General features: G+C 41.6%; 1 protein-coding gene across 1 annotated transcript in view; it reads left to right on the forward strand.

Moving 5' to 3' along the window:
* VPS13D (vacuolar protein sorting 13 homolog D) overlaps positions 1–19,347 on the forward strand; it is a 248,113-nt gene that overhangs the window by 197,194 nt on the left and 31,572 nt on the right. Inside the window, exon 67 of the mRNA XM_069479363.1 lies at positions 3,364–3,559. Coding sequence (XP_069335464.1) covers positions 3,364–3,559 — 196 coding nt within the window. The remainder of the gene's footprint in view (positions 1–3,363; positions 3,560–19,347) is intronic.

A 19,347-nucleotide genomic window follows, 5' to 3' on the forward strand; every position in this document is an offset into this window, starting at 1 on the left:
AAATCCTGGCTTGGTATCTTGGTGTACCTGATGGCCTTCCAGGCTCTCTTACTTTATCCTCCTTTCAATTGAAATGTGACAGCCCACGAGAAGTCCTCATTCACTTCCAGAATGTTGTGCACATTGCAGTTCCTTCCTGCTCTCTGGCTTCCCTTCCCGACGTGTCGTGAGGTGTACTCTTCTGAACCTCTTCTTAGAATTGGAAGGAATTGCTGCTTCAAGACTCTGTCTTCTAGGCCGGGCGCGGTGGCTCACGCCTGTAATCCTAGCACTCTGGGAGGCCGAGGTGGGCGGATCGTTTGAGCTCAGGAGTTTGAGACCAGCCTGAGCAAGAGCGAGACCCCACCTCTACTAAAAATAGAAAGAAATTATATGGACAGCTAAAAATATATATAGAAAAAATTAGCCGGGCATGGTGGCGCATGCCTGTAGTCCCAGCTACTCGGGAGGCTGAGACAGGAGGATCGCTTGAGCTCAGGAGTTTGAGGTTGCTGTGAGCTAGGCTGACGCCACGGCACTCACTCTAGCCTGGGCAACAGAGTGAGACTCTGTCTCAAAAAAAAAAAAAAAAAAAAAAAGACTCTGTCTTCTACTTACTGATCATTCCTTCCAAAGAAATTGAAATGAGAAATTGGCGGCCAGGTTTGTGGCGCAGATGTTTTTTAGTTTTGCATCAATGTGCATTCACCAAAATTATAAATCCATCTATGTGCCTAAGAGATACAGGTGATGGCATGAATGTGTTCGGTCTCTGAATTTGTTTGAATTCCAGCTTTAATAGTTTAATTCTGATTCATTTGCCTTTTGTTGCATTTTTCTCCACAACTTCTTAGTGTGACATTCAAGTCCCTCGAAAATATAAACCTAGCCAATTCCCAACCACCGTCCCCGAGGCACGCTGCGTTTCAGGCACACAAAGCTATGTACTGCTTCCCAAACATGCCTCCAAGTCCTTCCTCACTCGCAGTCCTTCTGCCCTTTCCTCCCCTGCCTGACTTCCTTGCCTATCAAAATCCTATTCAACCTATAGGTCCCAACTCAAATGATATTTCCCCAGGTATGCTATCCCAGTTAGAATTAATGACAGGTGGAACACACATGGCATTCTGGGTTGTGAATGTCACCAGCTGTGTGTATCCTGCTCTCTGATAGATTGTGAATGCCAACAGAGCAGAAAGGCCATTTTGCATTCACCGTTATTCTTGTATACCTCACATGACACCCGGCATGTAGCTCATGGGTAGTGATGGTTAGTATTTTGAACTGTTTGTACCAGGTCCTTAGGAATCATCTGAAGCTGAGTCATATCAAGATCAATCAGTCTTGATTATCTGCATTTGGAGGAAGAGGAAGGAATATAGATAATAAAAAATTATATTTCTATTTGTGCTTAGGACACAATGTTTAGGACAGGATTTTTGTTTGTCAACTTTCCTAGTGGTGTTTTGGATCAAAATGCCTTTGCTTTTCCTAAGGCTGCCCAACTGTAAAGGGAGCAGTCTCTAAGGTGACATCAGGCTAGAAGTAAAATTTGGCTGAAAGTAATCTGTTTATGGACTTTAAGGTGACTGTTCGGCACTCATTTAGGTTAAAGATTTAATGATTCTTTCTGGCAACTATAAAATGCTTTGCTATGTATAATTGCTGTTATCTGGCCAACATCCTTGGAGTATGAAGAGAGAGCTGTCCTCACTTTCTAGATGAACACACAAATGTGCTGAGAAAATGGATGATTTGTTGAAGGTTGCAAAATCACCTCCCACCAAGGATTATTCCAATAATATGTACAGCCTCTCCAGGAGCCAGAAGGCTCATCCAAAGAGAATCCATTGAGCTCTGAGTTATATGAAATCAATAGCCTAGAGTGAGATTATTCCCTCAGGATGAAAAGACCTTTAAAAGATGAGGACCAGAATCCACTCAGTCCCCTTGGCTTCAAAACTGGGAGTTGTGCTCAGTTCTCTCTGTAGGCCCTGCTTGCCCTGAACATTCAGTAACGTTCTGTCTCTCGGGTCCCAGTCTGAACTCCTGTACTGGGCATGCTCTGCCAAGAACTCAAAAGTTTGGGAAAGGGATATTGACTTACTGGAGCAAATGGACCCAGAATCCAAAAGAAACGTGAATTGTTAGTACATTCTCACCCAAGGAGTTTCCTTTACCAATTTGTCTCACTAGAGCTGAAGAGTCTAGAGAGCTTCCTCACACCCCCACTGTCAGAGGGTAAACATCCTGTGAGTGTCCCTGGCACAAGTCCTGGGAATGCTCCCCGGACAGGGCCTGCCTCTTCCCTACAATGCCTGTGACCTCCCCAGCCTTTGCCAACATCTGGCCTCTTCTGAAGTTCTTAAAGCCATTGCTGTCAACTTTCAAAATGTTTGGAATATCTTTTTGACGTGGGTTGGAACTGACTCCTTTGAGGGTCCTGGCTAGTTTTGGCAGCTTTTGGGGGGTGCCCTTCGTGAAGGCTTCATCATTTACTGTGATTGCCTACGCCTGATTTCAGCAAAGCATGCAGTAGCTTTTACCCTATTTCAAACATTTGGTTGTGTTGGCCAATCACATAATGTTCTTTGAAAACTGAAAACTGAACACAGTCAGTACAGTCAGTACAGTCAGCTCTCTGTATCCATAGGTACTACAACTATGGATTCAACCATGTATCAAAAATATTTGGGGCAAAAAGAATTCACAAAGTTCCAAAAAGCAAAACTTGAATTTGCCATATGGGCCAAGTACTATGTTGAATCCACACAAATGAAGTAATGTGTGGGCACTGTATTAGGTATTATAAGTAACCTAGAGATGATTTAGAGTCTACAGTAGGATGTGCATAGGTTATATGCAAATACTGTGCCATTTGATACCAGGGACTTTAGCATTCTTAGATTTTGGTATCTGTGGAGAGTTCTGGAACCAATCCACTGTAGATACTGAGGGATGACTGTATTTAGTTATCTTTTTGCCTTATGTTTCATAGGATCCCAACTTCTTCAAACTTTCACCAAGGGCCCCATTTTCTCGTCTTCTAGACTTAATCCTCTGTCTGTATCCTCTCTCAAATGCCCGTCTCTAGAATTGAAAAAATGGCCACTGTTAGCCTCTCAGCTTTTCTTTAATTTTTCTTAACTGGAGGACACTTTACTTGTGACTATCATGTAATCTATATCCTCTGACACTGGACTTAATGGGCAAATCTGCTGGGTCCCCTTCTGTGAATTGGCCTGTGTCTGGTCCGTCTGGCACAGAGATTAACTGAATGCCTTTAAGTTAGCATCCCAGGTGCATGGAATTGAGGGGTTTGGCTTTAAATGCTTTTGCTTTTGTCCTTGGCCAGGTTACAATAGCCCTTGTCTTTTTCACTAGGTATCATTGGTGGATTGACCAGTGTTATAACCTCGACAGTGGAAGGTGTGAAAACAGAAGGGGGTGTCAGCGGTTTTATATCTGGCCTTGGGAAAGGGCTTGTTGGCACTGTAACCAAGCCAGTGGCAGGTGCCCTGGATTTTGCATCAGAAACAGCCCAGGCGGTGAGAGACACAGCCACACTCAGTGGCCCCAGGTCAGTGGTCGTGGGGGGAGCGGCTTTTGCAATTTCCAGCCCAGGTCTCCTGCTTCTCCTAATCCATAGTGATGTGTTTAATCATATACTTTCTGCCTTAGTTATGTGATTCTTAATTTGAATACTTAAAAATTTCTGATCAGCCTAATGTAAATACATGAAAATGAGGTGCAGAAACCTGGCATGAATTTTTCAGATATATTTCTAGTACACAATATTATTTTTCTTCATGAGAGAGGTCGGAAATAGGATTACATTGTTATAAGCTCCCCGTTCACCAAGCTGACTGTATCCCTACATGCCCGTGAAGAAAACTATCAGGTTATAGTGTGGGTTCTTGCTTAGGCCCCAAGGTATAGTTCTAGAATTCCTGCAGTTGCAGTTCACCATGTGGGTCTGTTCCTTCTTAATTTGCCTTCTACTTGAAAGTACCAGCCAGTCCCCCAGCCTCATAAAGAAAATCTCTGCATCCCCATACAAGTTAGCAGTTCTACTGTGGGATGTTGTCTTGTTTTGTTTGTTTGTTTGTTTTTTTAAGAGAGACAGTGTCTCATTATAATTGCCCAGGCTGGTCTCAAACTCCTGGCCTCAAGCAATCCTTCCGCCTGCAAAAGTGCTGGGATTATAGGCATGAGCCACTGCTCCCAGCCTCTATCTTGTCTTGATACCAGCTGAGACTGGGAATCAGGGACAGCCCATACAGCTCCAAATCCCACAGAACCCACCACTTTAACTTAGCTATTCACTTTAGTAGCCTATTTTAACCTCTTTTCCAGAGTGACTAATTGGGGAGTCTTATCAGCAAGGGGCATAATGAATGTTAAAAGTTCCCAGCCAAGCTGGACTCTGCCTTAAGCCCAAAAGGCTTTTTGCTGCTGCCTGGATAATAGATGTTCTCTGCGTGAATTAGTGTGCCCTTGTAGAATGCCTAGGGCCTGGGCCACGTCCACACCCTGTCGCTCCCTCAAATAGGATTTGAAGTGAAATCATCCCCAATTAAAGTGAATCCATTTGTCTGTCACCAGGAAACCTTACTGAAGACACATTACTGCAGTAGGGGAAATGCTTAGATTGTAGACTGGAGCCACGCAACATGTTTTGCCAGAATGTCTTCCATCTGGAAGCAGCTGCTTTTAAAAAAAAAGGAGCTGTAGAGTTTACTTTAGTTAAGTAACCATTCTATTCTCAGATACAAAGCTAAAACAAGCCCTGAGTATATTTTGAAGGCATTATGAAGCTATGTGGAGTGGCGGGCAGTCAGGAGGCTTCAGAAGTTTTTCCAGTTAGTTTTTCCATTTCTGCTTAAAACCCAAGAAGTCCACTTGCAGTACTTCGTTAAGGTAATAGGACTTAATGAAGTGTGATAAAGCAGGAGACCCCTGAGAGTTCCTGAAGGACTAGCCTTATTCTTAACATCTCAAAATGGCCAAGGGGTTGACTGACTTGTTTCAAAAAGGGTTTAAGGTACATGTGTTAAAATTTGTAAAGATTATTTTATGCTGTAAAGTTTAATGAGGTTGACTAGAAAGAAATCACTTGAATTTTGTACATTGTCAGTTTGAAAGTCTTGATGAGGTTTTCATTTTTTTAGGGGCATAAGTAACATAGCCAGCACACTGCAGAAGTGTTCTTGTCATTTTTACCAGTTGTCCAGCGTTGCCATGGAAGGTTTGATTTAGTGTCAGCCAGTACATATCTGTCATCCGTTCATTTCCAGTCAGTAAATACTGATTAAAATTTCCCTATGAACTCAGGGTTGGGAATAGAGCAGAAAGCAAAACTGTCCCTAGTCTCAAAGAGCATGTGATCAAGGCGGGCAGCAAACATAAAACAAACAGGTAAATAATTACTTGCTAAAACGATGATAAATGACACAGAGGAGATTTATGGGGTGCCATGCGACTGTGTTAGCTAACCTTGTGGTCAGTGTAGTCAAGACAGGCTTTTCTAGGGAAGTGGTATGAAGACGAAGCCTGAATGTAAGTAGAAGTTGGCCAGGTGACGAGAAGGGAGAGTCAGGTTCCAGGGAGAAGGGAACTGTGTGTGCAACACCAGAAGGAAGGAACTCATCAGTTAAGTGCCAGGCCATTGTCCAGGTGCCTCCACATGTGCAGTGTCACTCAGTCTTCATATTTCATTTACACACGAGGACAAAACAATTCAGAGAAGTGACGTGGCTTGTCCACAGCCACACAGCTGGTTGGAGGTGGCAAAGCCAGACTCATGCCTGGCTCGTCTTCTGACTCTGTGCCCAGCACTGCTGCATTGCACTGCACTGCCTGGGCCTGGTGGTCCTCGTTGGATTTCTCCTGCACATGTGTCAGAGTCAGTTGGTGTCAAGATATGGCATGCGGCACAATTTCTTCTCTGCTGACTCAAGATTTACTATTAGCTAAATAAACCCTGACATGATTCAGCGTCTTGACCATCATGCATTTTTCTCTCTCTGGTTCCTCTGGCCTGTCACCTTGGCATTGTCAGGATGTCAGCAGCAGAGACCACGCCCTCTAGGATGTGCTTCACTGGGAGCCATACCTAGTGACGGCACGGTAGAACCATTCACTGCCAGCACTGGTCGTTCGTTATCACAGCCCATTGAAGTTTCACATTTCCATGTAGATGAGGCACCCGAGATACAGAAAAGTTGTACAGCTTGCCCCAAAGCAAACAGTAATTGGGCAGCCTAATTGGAGTTTAACTGCTGATTTCATGGAACAGCTATCTGCCTACCATTCACTCTTCCTAGAAACAAAAGCTACGTGGTAAGTGAGGAGCAGCCAGGTACTCATGGGCCTATGGACATGGATGCTCAGGGGCTGGGGGATTAAGTTTTATATCCTCTTTCTATTCCTGGAGGCGTCAGTAGTGGCAGAGCCAATGCAGAAGTTACCAGAGGTGAGTGGGACATACGTTGCACTCATGCTAATTGGGGACCGTGGTGGATCACAGTGTCCTTTATTGCACTGAAAAAGCATTACAGATTCTTCTGAAGGGATAAATAGCCCTTGCACCAATTTCCCTCATTCCATTTGTCCAGGTCCAAAAGTAGGGTTATTAATGAGGAGCCATGTGTTAGAAAAGAGCACCTGACCTGGAAAACAAAAGGTCAGCGTCCCAGGCCCCTTACTTATTAGCTTTAGGCCCTTGGTCAAGTCTTTTAGCCTATCTGAGCCTCAGTTTTTTTCATCTATAAATTGGGGATAAATATACCTGTCTATTTATTCTCTCTCTCAGGGAGTTGAAGCCCAACCAGAGTTATTTTAATGTGGAAGCTATAGAGAACTATAAAACCGCTGGGCGATATAATTTTTGAGTCATATTAAAGGGACATGGAGATCTTGTGCAGGTGGAGAAATGTTTCAGTGCCAGTTTGTTCTGATGACAACTGTGTCTCTTAGGAACAAAGTGGTTCTACCCAAGGGATAAATCACCCTGGTTTCTTGGAAGTGAGTTATAATCATCTCCAACTATCCCAGTTGATTGAACAAGATCCAGGGGTGTTACTCAGGGTTTTTCCCCACTGTTTAGACAACAGGGACTAACAAATGATTTGAAGGGATTAGAAGTGAGACTCTGACCGAGGGCTGACCTGAGCCCAGGGACCAAGCCAGGAATAGAACCCAAGAGTCCAAGAGTTCTGCCTCTGAGCCTACAATTGGAATGAGACTTTCTGCTTCCTTTGTAATATTTCATCCAAGTGAAGGCTTAGATCTTAGCATCTATGTTTTAAAAGACCCAAATTTTAAGCAGATGATAGCAAAGTAAGCCATAAAACTGTGAAAGAATACTCCTTCCAGTAATCCATCTGAAAAGTGGCCTTACAGGAAACATTGGCTTCTTTTTGTGTTTATTTGAACATGGTTTTATTTATAGGGAACCCCCCCTTATGTTCTTTTAGATTAAAATACTTCCAAATTTCTCTTGTTGGAGTGTGCAAGCATTCCAAAAAGACAGCCACCTAACTTTCCTCTGATATTTCTAGGCAACCTAATAGTTCTGAGGAAGGCAGGTGGGGGCAGGGGAGAGAAGAGGGCGGAGGACAGCAGAGCCTTTGGCCTCGACACGAATGTTGTGGACCAATATCCCCCGCTGCATTTGTTAACTGTACAAGTATGTGTGGTTTGGAACTGAAATAAGAAGCCTTTTCCAAGGCAACGTTCTGCTGGCTCAGGTTGCATCTTCTTGTCTACGTGTATTGGGCCACATTTGTCTGTTCCTAAGTAAAGTTTATGAAAGTGGCACAGATGCAGCCACACTTGTGGTGCCATTGAAGCCATGAAGCCATGTGAAAAGCCTGCCACCCTTCAAACAGACCAGGCCAAAGCAAGGCCCCATGCCTTGGGAGAGTACCCAGTTCTCTGCACGAATGTGGTGGTGGTATCTGATGGTAGCATTTGAACAGATGATCCAGTAGAAAGCTGTAGAGACCCAGGAGTAGCCATTTCGCAAAAGAAGGCAATACCTTTGAAAAGAGAGGAATGTCTGACTCTGTGCTATGTATTTGCTTATTTGTTTCTCCTAATGCCATCTGTTGTAAACTTTGGGGTGCATGACATTTTAGGGAAGTAGCAGATGAAGATTTATGAAGCTGGACAGTGAAGTTTCCTCCAAAATATTTCTTCACCTTTTTAGTCAAGACCCAGAAAGGCGGGTAGAAGTGGGAGTTGGCAGAACTTGAAATATTTAAACTAATTTAGCAAAGCTCCAGGAGTGTTGGAGCTTATCTTGTTATTTAAGTTAGATAAGGAGGAAGGGGGAATTTGAAAGATAATGATAGATCAATGTTTAAGAATATAGCCCTCAGGACTGATAGAGTTCTGGAATCCCAGGACCCTTGTGTTGTGCGTAGATGTAAATTCCGGTTGCTCTGAGAGTTTTTGAGTAAGCTTTCGGTTGATTTCACAGGAAAGATTTATGGTGGGCATATTTGACTTTCTCAGTAAAAACATTCCCAAGACTTCACCAAAAATCCGTTAAAGACACTTTCAGCTAATAGCCTCTTAGATGTGAAATTGAAATGGATTTTCTTTAGGAAAAGCCCTTTTGTGACAGTGTTTGCACCGTACTCATGACTCTCCAGGATAAAAAGGACCCTCTTGTGTCACTAGAGCCTGAATGCAGTCAGGTTGGACAGGTCAGAAAAAAGTCTGCAAAGAGAACTTAAGGAATGTTTCCACTAACTCTTTCATTCTCGTTTGGCAATACTGCTTTTAATTGTTCTGCTCTGAAAGCAGCCATTTGTTATACTTGATATTATACATAGCACATCCAGCAGAATTATTAATAGCTTGAATTGAGCCTTTAGGGCACTTCCAAAGGTAAAAATCCAGTGAAAATTGAAATGTCTATTAGGATACCCCAGTACCTCAGATTTTTCCTCTAGTGTTCCATTTAAGGCAGAGGACATTAGACTGACGATTCCGTGTATCTGGGGGCAGAGCAAGTTCAGCATTTCTTCGAAAGTTCCTATTTTATCTTAAAACTATAAATGAGTATTATATTTTATTCCATATTTGTTTTAATAAGAAAGTATTTTTAATTGCTACCTAGTAAAATGAAACTTTCCAGAAAGATGTACCATGCCATCCTGTGGCTGCTGCCTCCTGCTCATTTAAGAAGTTCGAGCCACTCCTTCCAGATGAGTCCTGTAGACTGTGGTAGCGTCGATATAAGGACATGTGTCTTGGTAACGTAGACTGTGGTAGCATTGATATAAAGACATGTGTATTGGTAAGGGTGAAAAGCTGGAGCTTAGTATATGTTTGACCCTGGGGCTCTGTTTTTTGTCTTTGGGCATATTGTCTGTTGGCTTAGAAACCGTCTGCCATGTGGGATAGCCAGTGTGTCATCTCTCTCCCATGTTATCCAAAGGTGGCACAGTGGATATAGTGGCAGCTACTTTATCTTCTGCTCACCCTTGCATGTATATGTATGAGGTGAGGGCCATATATTCCACTCCCTGATCTTGCCATACCAGGTCTTTCCAGAGAAAGCTTGAAGGTAGATGGATCATGTTCTCATTCCTCATTCTACCTGAACAACCCCAGAAGAAGAAACAACATTAAGATCTGTGTTAATGGCATTGGATGTCTCTCTTGGGTCTGAAATTAAGCTGATGAAATTATAGGATAAGATATTTTTGAGAAACATTTTAACAGTCCTTCATGCCTTATAAGTTAAAATTCCTCTCACAGGAACACAGCAGAGAAATCCTATTTCTGAGAAAGACTTCTTCCTTCTTGCTGAACTCTAAACACTGTATTCCCCTTTCACTCAAGGGCCTCAAACGATGCTGTTCTCATTATAACAGAACTTATGGAAAGCTCAGAACTATTGTTGAAAAAAAAATGCAAAGTGTGTGTGTTCATGCACACACGTATTTGAGAAAAGCCTTTCCATTTCTGAAATCCCATGACTCATTTTTATGCAAGATTATCTGTTAAGAAAAAAAAAAAACACTTTTTTGGTCATGGTACATTATAATCATTTCTAGAAAGGAAAGCGTCTAATTTTTGCCATTTTTGGCATACAGAGTTAACTGACTTCATGGAAACCACACAATCCTGCTTCCAAAAGTAAAAATCAACTGAATTTGGGATGTACATCTTTAAAGATGTATCTCAACCAGCAGGTCCTTGTGCAAAGAAAATGAACAGAAAGTATGATTGCTTTCTGATTTTGTCTTTTTCCATTTAAAAATTAAGTAATCTAGCCATTGTAAATCTATAGTCCCTTCTATGTTCAGTGAATTTGATTTTAAAACTCTGGGGTGACTTCTAATAGTATGTACATAAGACACACATTTGAGATTCTTGATTTGGACGTCAAGAAAAATAGAACTGTGTGTATATTTCTTCTTAAGAAAAATTTATGTTTTATGCATTAGAGAAGAATGAAGAACCATTTATAATTTGTGGAACTCCTCTGCAAAGGCATTGGCTTTACTTATTTTTAGGTTTTGATGACTATCCTGTCTTTCATGGTTTTCCCTTACAGAATCATCCATCTTTGCCCAGGATGAAATTGAAATCTTCCTTAAAGAGAAGATCCAGGTTTGAGTTCAAATCCCCTGCTCCCAGAGAGCTTCAGACTGTAAGATAATTCTGAGATACACAGAGGACATAGAGAATAGCAGGGAATGAAAGACTTAGTATTATATTACAAATAGTGGCTTGTAAGCTTTGGGGGAAGGAAAGATAGGTTTGGGTCTTAGAATTCACCCTTAGTTTTCTTGTCCTGATACCTTTATCTAGTACTCTCTTGCCAGATTGCTTCTCCAAGTTTTAAACTTGCCAAGTTTCTAATTTTTCAAAGGGGGGAAAAATAAGATTGAATTAATAGAACAATTTTATCACAATATACTGTAAAAGAAACAGTGTCTTATTATGTTTGGCTTATATAGTTCAATCAAGTTAACAATGTTACTTATCTATATCCTTAGTGGATTTACTTTAATACATACAGGAAACCGGTTTCTAATTAGCACAGAATTTGCACATATGGGTTCTTTTAGAACAGAGGGTCTCAAAATATGGTCTAGGAACCCCCAGGGGAACACAAGATCCATAACATCAAACCTATTTTCACATATTTAGGTATGAATATATTTATATAATGATTTTTATAATATTCTCCAATGAGTGTACAGTGGAGTTTTCCAGAAGCTACACAATATGTGACATTGCAACAGTTTGAATGTAGAAGTAGATATGAGAATATAGATAGCTATTTTCTGTTAAGCCAGATTTAAAGAGATTTGCAAAAATGTAAAAAAGGACCACTCTTCTCATTTTTTGTGACTGCTTTTGTGCTACCAGCCAACAAATATACCTGTACTTTGTTAATTTTTTTTTGACAAGCTGCTCTATTTGAAAATATGGTGACGATCTGTCATCTTGGTGATAAGTAGCACATATCGGCAACGGTGGATTAATTGGAATTAAACGTATAGGAGCCACTGTAATGTGATGTTTCACTTTGACTTCCTGCCAACGGTTGTCAGCCCTCCTGGTTTGCTCCTGACTTTTACTGGGTTTCTTGAAGTAACAATTGGAAAGATTTTATCACGTATCAGTAAGACTTCTTACAATAATTTACCTAATTTAGTCCTTCACCTTAACCTACCATCCAATAAATTTCGATTTCAGCAGCATAGGAAGTACAGAGCATCTCACTTCAAAGTGCAAGATCTTGTCAAAAGGCCACCTGGTTGTGTTAGCACTGCCCTGACTCTTTCCGGTAACCGAGAAGGTATATCTATTTTAGAATTTACTTGCCAAAACCTCAGCTCTCTGCCCTAGCAAAGTTGATGGAGCAAGACAAAGCCACGATATTTGGATAAGCTCCTTTGAACTCCTTGTGGAAAGCCGTTTTTATGAGGCAGTTGTTCTGTGTTAACACCAGAGACAGCTCCTAGTAGATTTTCCCCAAACATACTTCAAACATCCATAATGGCAGGGGTGACCCACGCTGTATCATAAAATCCCAGGGACTGCAGAAAACTTCAAAGGGGCGTTAGAGCAAAACCTCACCTCTCGTTATGAGGAGTATGGGTCACAGGAATCCTGGCCAGAATCCATGGTAACCTCACCGAGTAATGCCAGGGTGGACAGAGGGCAGGGCTCATGAGTTCCCTAGACTTCCCTGACTGATCCCAGCAGCACGGTTAGGGTAGTGGTAACTGGCACCCGCCCACCTGTGATGTAGTGTGGCATTACGGGCCAAATTCCAATGCAAAGTGCTTTTATATCCCTTAGTGAAAAGATGCAAACCACAAAGAGTTTTTATGTTTTTGGCTGAACTATGTATTGAGTGGCCCCATTAATTTACTTTAAGCCAATTCTGAACTTGTGATACTCAGATCATTGCTCAGTAAGTATAGGCAAATTGACAGTATATGTTTATTAATTGACTAAATCTTGAACTTCTCCTGTGTTTCAGGCATATAAAAGGTATTAGGTACTAAGAATATTTAAATAATTGAGGACAATTGAAGAATTGCTTTGAAGAATCTTCCAGGTTCTTGAGAATCACCAAGCTGTTTGGTTTGTGTGTTGATATTCTTAAATCAGTCTTATGTGTTCATTAAAGCAAGCATCCTATAGCTTTCTTGAAATACCCCTTTATTAGTGAATTGACTTACTGTTTAGTCTTGAAAACAACAAAATTGCATTTGCATGTGATGGTGTGTGTTGGGGCATAGTTACAGGCATTTTTTTCCACTTTATTACCAACCAAGTCCATCACAGCTCTTTCAAAGGAAATTGGTATAGTTTTACTAATTGTTCATAAAATTACTAATGATCCTTTGATATTTGTTATTCTTTATACCTCATATGTATTTAACAAATATTACTTAGTATCTACTCCACAATTAATAAGAACAGTGTTTAAAAACCTGTGACTTTTGACCTGAACTATTTTGCTATAACAAAATTTTTTCTTTCAAAAAGTAAATATGTGTTCACACTGTTAATGTTGAAGTCTTTCTAAATGTCTGAAAACAAAAAAACAGTAATCTCCTGCCCCACCTTCTCTGTCCCTGATTCCTAATCCCCCAGAGGAAACCACTTTCAATACTTCTGGCTGTTTCTTCAATTTGGAGGTATTTACCTCCAGATTTCTAAAGTAAATAAATAAGTATACTGCTCTTTCTTGACATCACTGGACTTCCTGTTGTTATGCATACGTGTTCCCTCTCCCCATTGTTCAATATAGTTAGGTCATTCTTTTGGATAAATCAGTATTCAGTTTTTACATTATTAGTATCACTGGGAACCTAAGCCACATAGGCTACTATGGTTTACTTTTTTAACTTTTTGGTTTGTTTTTTCTCCCTGGAGTTAGTAAATGCATTTAGTATTGTTGTTTGCTTACTTTTCTATATGCATATTCCTAATTCTTAAATTTTTATTTACTTTCAACTTCTTTTACTCCTTTTTCTTTTTAAAATAATTTTCTATCTTCCTGTTGCTAATTTATCCACAGACTCTCCTCTATACGTTTACAATATGTTGGGTAATTTATCCATTTCTTTTCTTTTTTTTTGGAAATTCTCTCCTTAGATTTTTCTTGCTCTTATCTGACTGGTGGCTTTTTTGTCTTAGTACTATTCTGAGTTTCTTTCTTCCATTTATTTGTTTTGGCCATTTTCTTTCATGAATAGAAACGGTCCTCAGATGTTTAGTGATTCTTGACTATCTGTTCTATTTAAAGATGAAACACTAAAAAGCCAATTAGGAGCTCTTAGTGTGGAGCTAGGGGCCTTACCATGGAGTGATCAAGTGAGGACCTGTTGACCCTGGTCTTCCGTTGAGAGGAGCAGGCTGGATGGGGGGGAGAGGGGGGAGCTACAGGCCCACCTGCCTCTTGTACAGAGATTTAACCAATCATCTTTCCGTTTGCACTTCACAAACATGCCTCCTTGTTCCTCCTTTACCCCCCAGTCCTTCAGGGCTACTTGGTGCCTCCATCTTTCTGAAATGTAGTGGTTCTACCGTACTAATTAGCTTAGCGCTTTGTGGCTTCCACTCCCTCAGGCTTATATTTCAGCACTGTATTTCCATCTGCTTTTCAGCTTCTAAAATACTGTTGACACCTTCTCTTTATCCTTTTGGATGCGTGCCATTTGTATCCCTTTGCTTTCACTTTAGAGAGGTCTCTGGACTAGATCTGTCATATTTCATCAGAAGTCCTATAATTTAGACTTTTCACTAATTCATTTATCCTTTCTTGATGTCCTTTCCCCTCTACCTCCAATAGCTCTGAATTAGTGTGGTTTTACTGAAATCCATATCCATTAATTCTGCAGAAAACAATCTTTCTAAGTTTGCTGGTATTAAATAATAACAATGCTAACATTTTTAAGCTTTTACTATGATCTAGCCATGGTTCTATATGCTTTACATGTATTATCTCATTTAATCATCACAGCAACTTTTGGACAGCGTCCGCTCAGGCAATCTGTGGCCCTTCTATCCCAGAAAGATTTATAATGCATCTGGTGAGAAGCTGTTGCCAGTCCCAACCCCACCTTTGAGTCTGGTATTGGTCTTTAATCTCTCGTTCTGTGTGTTGTAAAGAAACAGGTTGTAGAAGGCTCTTGTCAGATCCCAGGAACATGAAAGAAATAGCACACCCTACCGTAGTGACATGGTCTTGTCACCACCCCTCGCTGAACCATAAAAGCCATTCAGAGGGGCCAGCAGCTGGTGAGCGACTGTACTTAGATCCTGGGTGCTGATGGGTGTTTTGTAGTTTCCAAGGGAAGTTGCTGAAAGTTTTCTTATCTTGACACTCCAAGGGCAAGAGGTCTTTCTTCAAAGAAAAGCGCTTGTTTCAGAAAGAGATGTGGAAAGAACATAAAATCACAGGTTCTTCCCCAGTTCTGAAAAAGAAGTGGGAAGGAGCAACGTGGTAGTGTAAGAAGAAACCCAACGTTTGCAGGAATCAAGAAGAGGCTCCCACGGCACTATTTGGCTCCCATATCTGCAATACAAAGTTAGAGAGGCCTACGGGAGAGTCAGCCCTAGATTTGAGTCATTATACTGCTGTTTCTTAGCTATGGCCCAAAGCAAGGTTTTCCTCTTCTTAATCTCCCTGAGATGAGATTCCTTTGACTCATGAAATTGGGATCATAATGCCTATCTCAGTGAGTGGTTATATGGATTAAATTATATCATGTATATAAAGCACTTAGCCTGGCATGTAGTTAGGGCTCAAGAAATGGCATTTGTATCAATATTATCTCCTGAACGTAGAGTGTTACGTGAAAGTAAAACGGATTGTTTCAATAACTCTTACTTACGCCCTGTCCCTGAATTCTTGCTGACCACTTGGTATGGTACTAAGACTAGGATTTGATGTTTTGCTGGGTTTTTGTCCTTCCCATTCTCTTTCTTCACACAAAATGGACAGTTAAATTGAGCTCTACACACCTGGTTGGAATTGCTGGGTGGAGGGACTCACCTGGCTCTCAGCCTTTGTGTGTGAGAACCGCACTGGAAAAGGTGTGCAGAGGCCACGAACTTGCTCTGAACCCATTTGTGAAGAGCAGGTGATCCCAAACTATTGTTAGTGTCTGCTGTAAATGATATGCCTCTGGGTTCGAGCAGAGTTCAGCCAAAAGCCCCACATGACATGGAAATCTGTCCTGGAGCCAGGTTTGTCGGGTAAAAGTTATGTAGCGAGTGTCTCCAAACATTGGCATCTGTTGTCTGCCGAGAGCAGGACAACCGAGAATGATGGAGTGCTTGCGGAAATTAGGATGGAGCATGCGACCCCGCAACAGCTGACAAACCATTTCAGGCCACGGTGGCTCATCCAGCTCTTTTGATAAACAGCTTTAAAAGCATTACGTGGTTTGGAAAGCATTCTTCAAAAATGGTTATGCTTTCCAGACACACGACAGTCCACTGTTCAGTATTGTTTAAGGGTTTTGAATTATAAAATCAGATTCCTCTTCGGTGGGGCTGTTGGAACACTCTGGAGCTTATCTGTCTGACTCCTGCCAGGATAATCTCACAACAATATTATCAAGTAGGTCGGGGTCCCCTATCTCTGTTTTCTCTGTTTAAAAAAAAAAAAAAAAAGTGCTCTTGGGTTCAGGGCTAAGTTTAAGAGGATAAACTCTTTCATTTCTAGCTAAGTATGATGGCCTCTTTAAAACACTGCTTTCATCATGCACCTTTTATTTCACAATTTCTGCATAATGAAAGTACAAGATAGGTAATTTTGGATTACTACAATGCTTTGAGCCTTTGAAAATGAACATTCTCTAGATTAGAAATTTACATTTTGTAATTCATTTCAAACTTCATCCTCCTGTTTGCCCTACTCCCAGAAATTTAGATGTTGCCTTTTGAACCTCCTGGGAAATTCTGTCTGTCATGGGGCAAGGGCTCATGGGGGAATGGCATTCAGGTCGGGCAAGTCATTTGGGACTTAGACTCCTCTAGACCATATGATAAGTGCAAAGTACTCTAGTGACAGATTTTTTAAAACTTTATTGAAGTCTAATATGCCACAGATTTTTTTTTTTTTTAAGTTTCAGGTTAGGATTCATGGGATTTTATTCTTATTCCCAAAATGCAGCGATGGAACTGACAAAGTAACATGAACATCATTCTCATTTATTGTGTTAAAGTGACAGCAGTTCACATTCTTTCAGTCTGTCAGTGTAGGATCAGTTCCTTCTTGACTCAAATCTCTGTGATCAAAATAACCTATCTGGATGTTCCCTTTGGGTACTGGAGGCAGCTTGGCCTCTTGGCAAGAGAACAGGATGGCAAATTGTGAGACCAAAACCCCAATTCCAGCCCTGACACCATTCTGCTTCGTGGCCTGTGCAGATAGTTTTTTTATCCCCTCCTCATGGTCATTCTTCCCACTGGCAAAGGGGGAGGCTGAGATGAATAACTAGTTGTGTAACTTCCTGGAGAAATGGCACAGAGGGGGCTCCCTTCCCAGGGCTGGCTCTGCTGTCACGGAGGAAGCTGGATGTTAGAATGAAGAAAGCCTGTGCAGGACGTATGAAAGCTTGATAATGTTTTCCAAAAATAAAGAAGTACCAGGTTAATCTGAGGCTGTATTGTACGTAAGATATTCCGTAGCAGGTTGTAGCTCTAGCCCTAGTCCCAGCTGGGCTTAGCACCATCTAAGTTAATTACATCTAATCCCCCCCAAAGGGTTGAGTCTATAGCCAAGGCTGCCTTGTCACTGCTTCAGCCCTCCCTCTGGTTTCACCTCTCGGAAGACTACAAAGTGGCCCAGACATAGCAGGCTATATCATTTGGGTGGAGTGGGTCAGGACAGCCTACATAAAATAAAATGTCCAGGGAACCTGTTGCAAATGGACCACTTCCCACATGCTCATTGTGGAGGTACTGGAATGTTCACAATTTCTTTAGCTGATGGCCAAGAAATCAATGTAAGAACAAAAAACAGACAAAAAAAACTTGACAGAGGCATTTTGTCCAAGAATGGATTTGTGTGGTGTGAAAAAGCAAATTCCAAAATATATTTCCTTTTAGTTCTCATACCTGTATCAGATTAGTACTTCTTAGCTCTGTCCACAACGCTACAGTAAACAGCAGTGTCGGGTAGCTCATGGAAAAGGAAAGCCACAAAACAGAGAGGAATTTGAAGTGTGTCCGGGTGCGAGTCTACTGATGGCAGCTCCGTGTGCACTGGCTGCCACATCCGATTTGCAAGCAACTTATGTTCCTGCATTTTTGGAGTTTGGCCTCTTTGTTTCCTTACAAATTGCATATTCCTAGTATCTTGACATAAAAGTGATCCTGAGATAGAAAAAGTCCGCAGGAAGTTGGAGCACTGAGTTTATAAGTTCTCAAAGTCTGTCTTGTCCTAAATAGAGTCTCATTCTCAGGGGTAGGTCCAGCTTTCCCAATTTTAATATGTCAGAGACTCTTAATGCATCTGGGCTCACGATGGGTCTTCAAGAGTCCTTGTGTTGCACACTTTACACCTAATGGAGACTGGATTCATTTATGTGCATTAACGTAACCTGTGTGATAATGTGAGTGCAAGTGCTTTGTGGATTGTCCTGGGAGATGTGAAGTATTATTATGACTAAAGACTTAATTGGACCCTGAACATGTATATGAAGAACTAGGGACAGATTGAATGGATTACACATTTTTCTTGGGAATTTCCTAAATCAGCCTTTTTTTTTTTTTTTTTTTTTTTTTTCTTGAGACGCAGTTTCACTCTGTTGCCCAGGCTGGAGTGCAGTGGTGCCATCATAGCTCACTGCAACCTCAACCTCCTGGGCTTAAGTGATCCTCCTTCCTCAGCCTCCCAAATAGCTGGGACTACAGGCATGCACCACTGTGCCTGGCTAATTTTTCTAATTTTTGTAAAGATAGAGTCTCGGTATGTTATTCAGACTGGTCTGAAACTGCTGGCCTCAAGCAACTGTCCTGCCTTGGCCTCTCAAAGCGCTAGGATTACAGGCACGAAGCCACCATGCCGGGCCCTAAGTTAGCCTACCTACCTTTTTCCTTGCTTCCGGGATGACCTGCCTTTCCAGCCATTTGACAGCCTCCTCTGTAGTGAGCTATAAGGGCACCACTCCAGAACCATCCCAGGAGTGCTCTCCTCTTGGATTAAACTCTAAAACTAAAATGAAGTCCTGCCTGTGTGAGCTGACTGTTTAACACTTTGGACACTAATCAGAGATATTAAAGGCTCTGGATGAGAACGAATGGGTAGATTTGGCAGGTCTGATGTTTGGTTCCATGAGACCAAATTCCCTATAAACACCTTCCTTCTGTGCATACACACACACATCCACATACAGTACTCACATGTCCCTACCTTGTAGCCAAGGACAGAAAAATAAGTTTACTTCTATCTGTATTAAAAATAAGTGACAGCTAATAGTCAGCGTTTTCATTCCTGTGTCCTGTGAAACCTGGGAGGACTAGAAGACGGCTGTAGAAGTATGTCTCCTTTTAGTGTCTTCGTTGGATTAAGGGCAACCTTGCCTCCCGTGTACTCCAGAAAATCCCTGAGTTCAAGAGGAGGTGCGCTGCGGGAGGACGCAGTGGCTGTTTCATAGAAAGTTCGTCAGGGATCAGACTGAAGATTTTGCTTTTGTGAGAACAAAGTGAAATCTTACATTCAGGAGCAGCCTGGGGCCTATATATAGGGGCCCGGGGCCTGCTGGGATGGGGTTTTACACTTGGGCTGTCCTTTTGCCCTTCCCCTGAACTCTTTTCATTTCAGTCATGAGCAAACAGTCAGTGCCTGAGCTAACAACCCTGCAG

Source organism: Eulemur rufifrons, chromosome 8 (assembly GCF_041146395.1).
Source record: "Eulemur rufifrons isolate Redbay chromosome 8, OSU_ERuf_1, whole genome shotgun sequence".
NCBI lineage: Eukaryota > Metazoa > Chordata > Mammalia > Primates > Lemuridae > Eulemur > Eulemur rufifrons.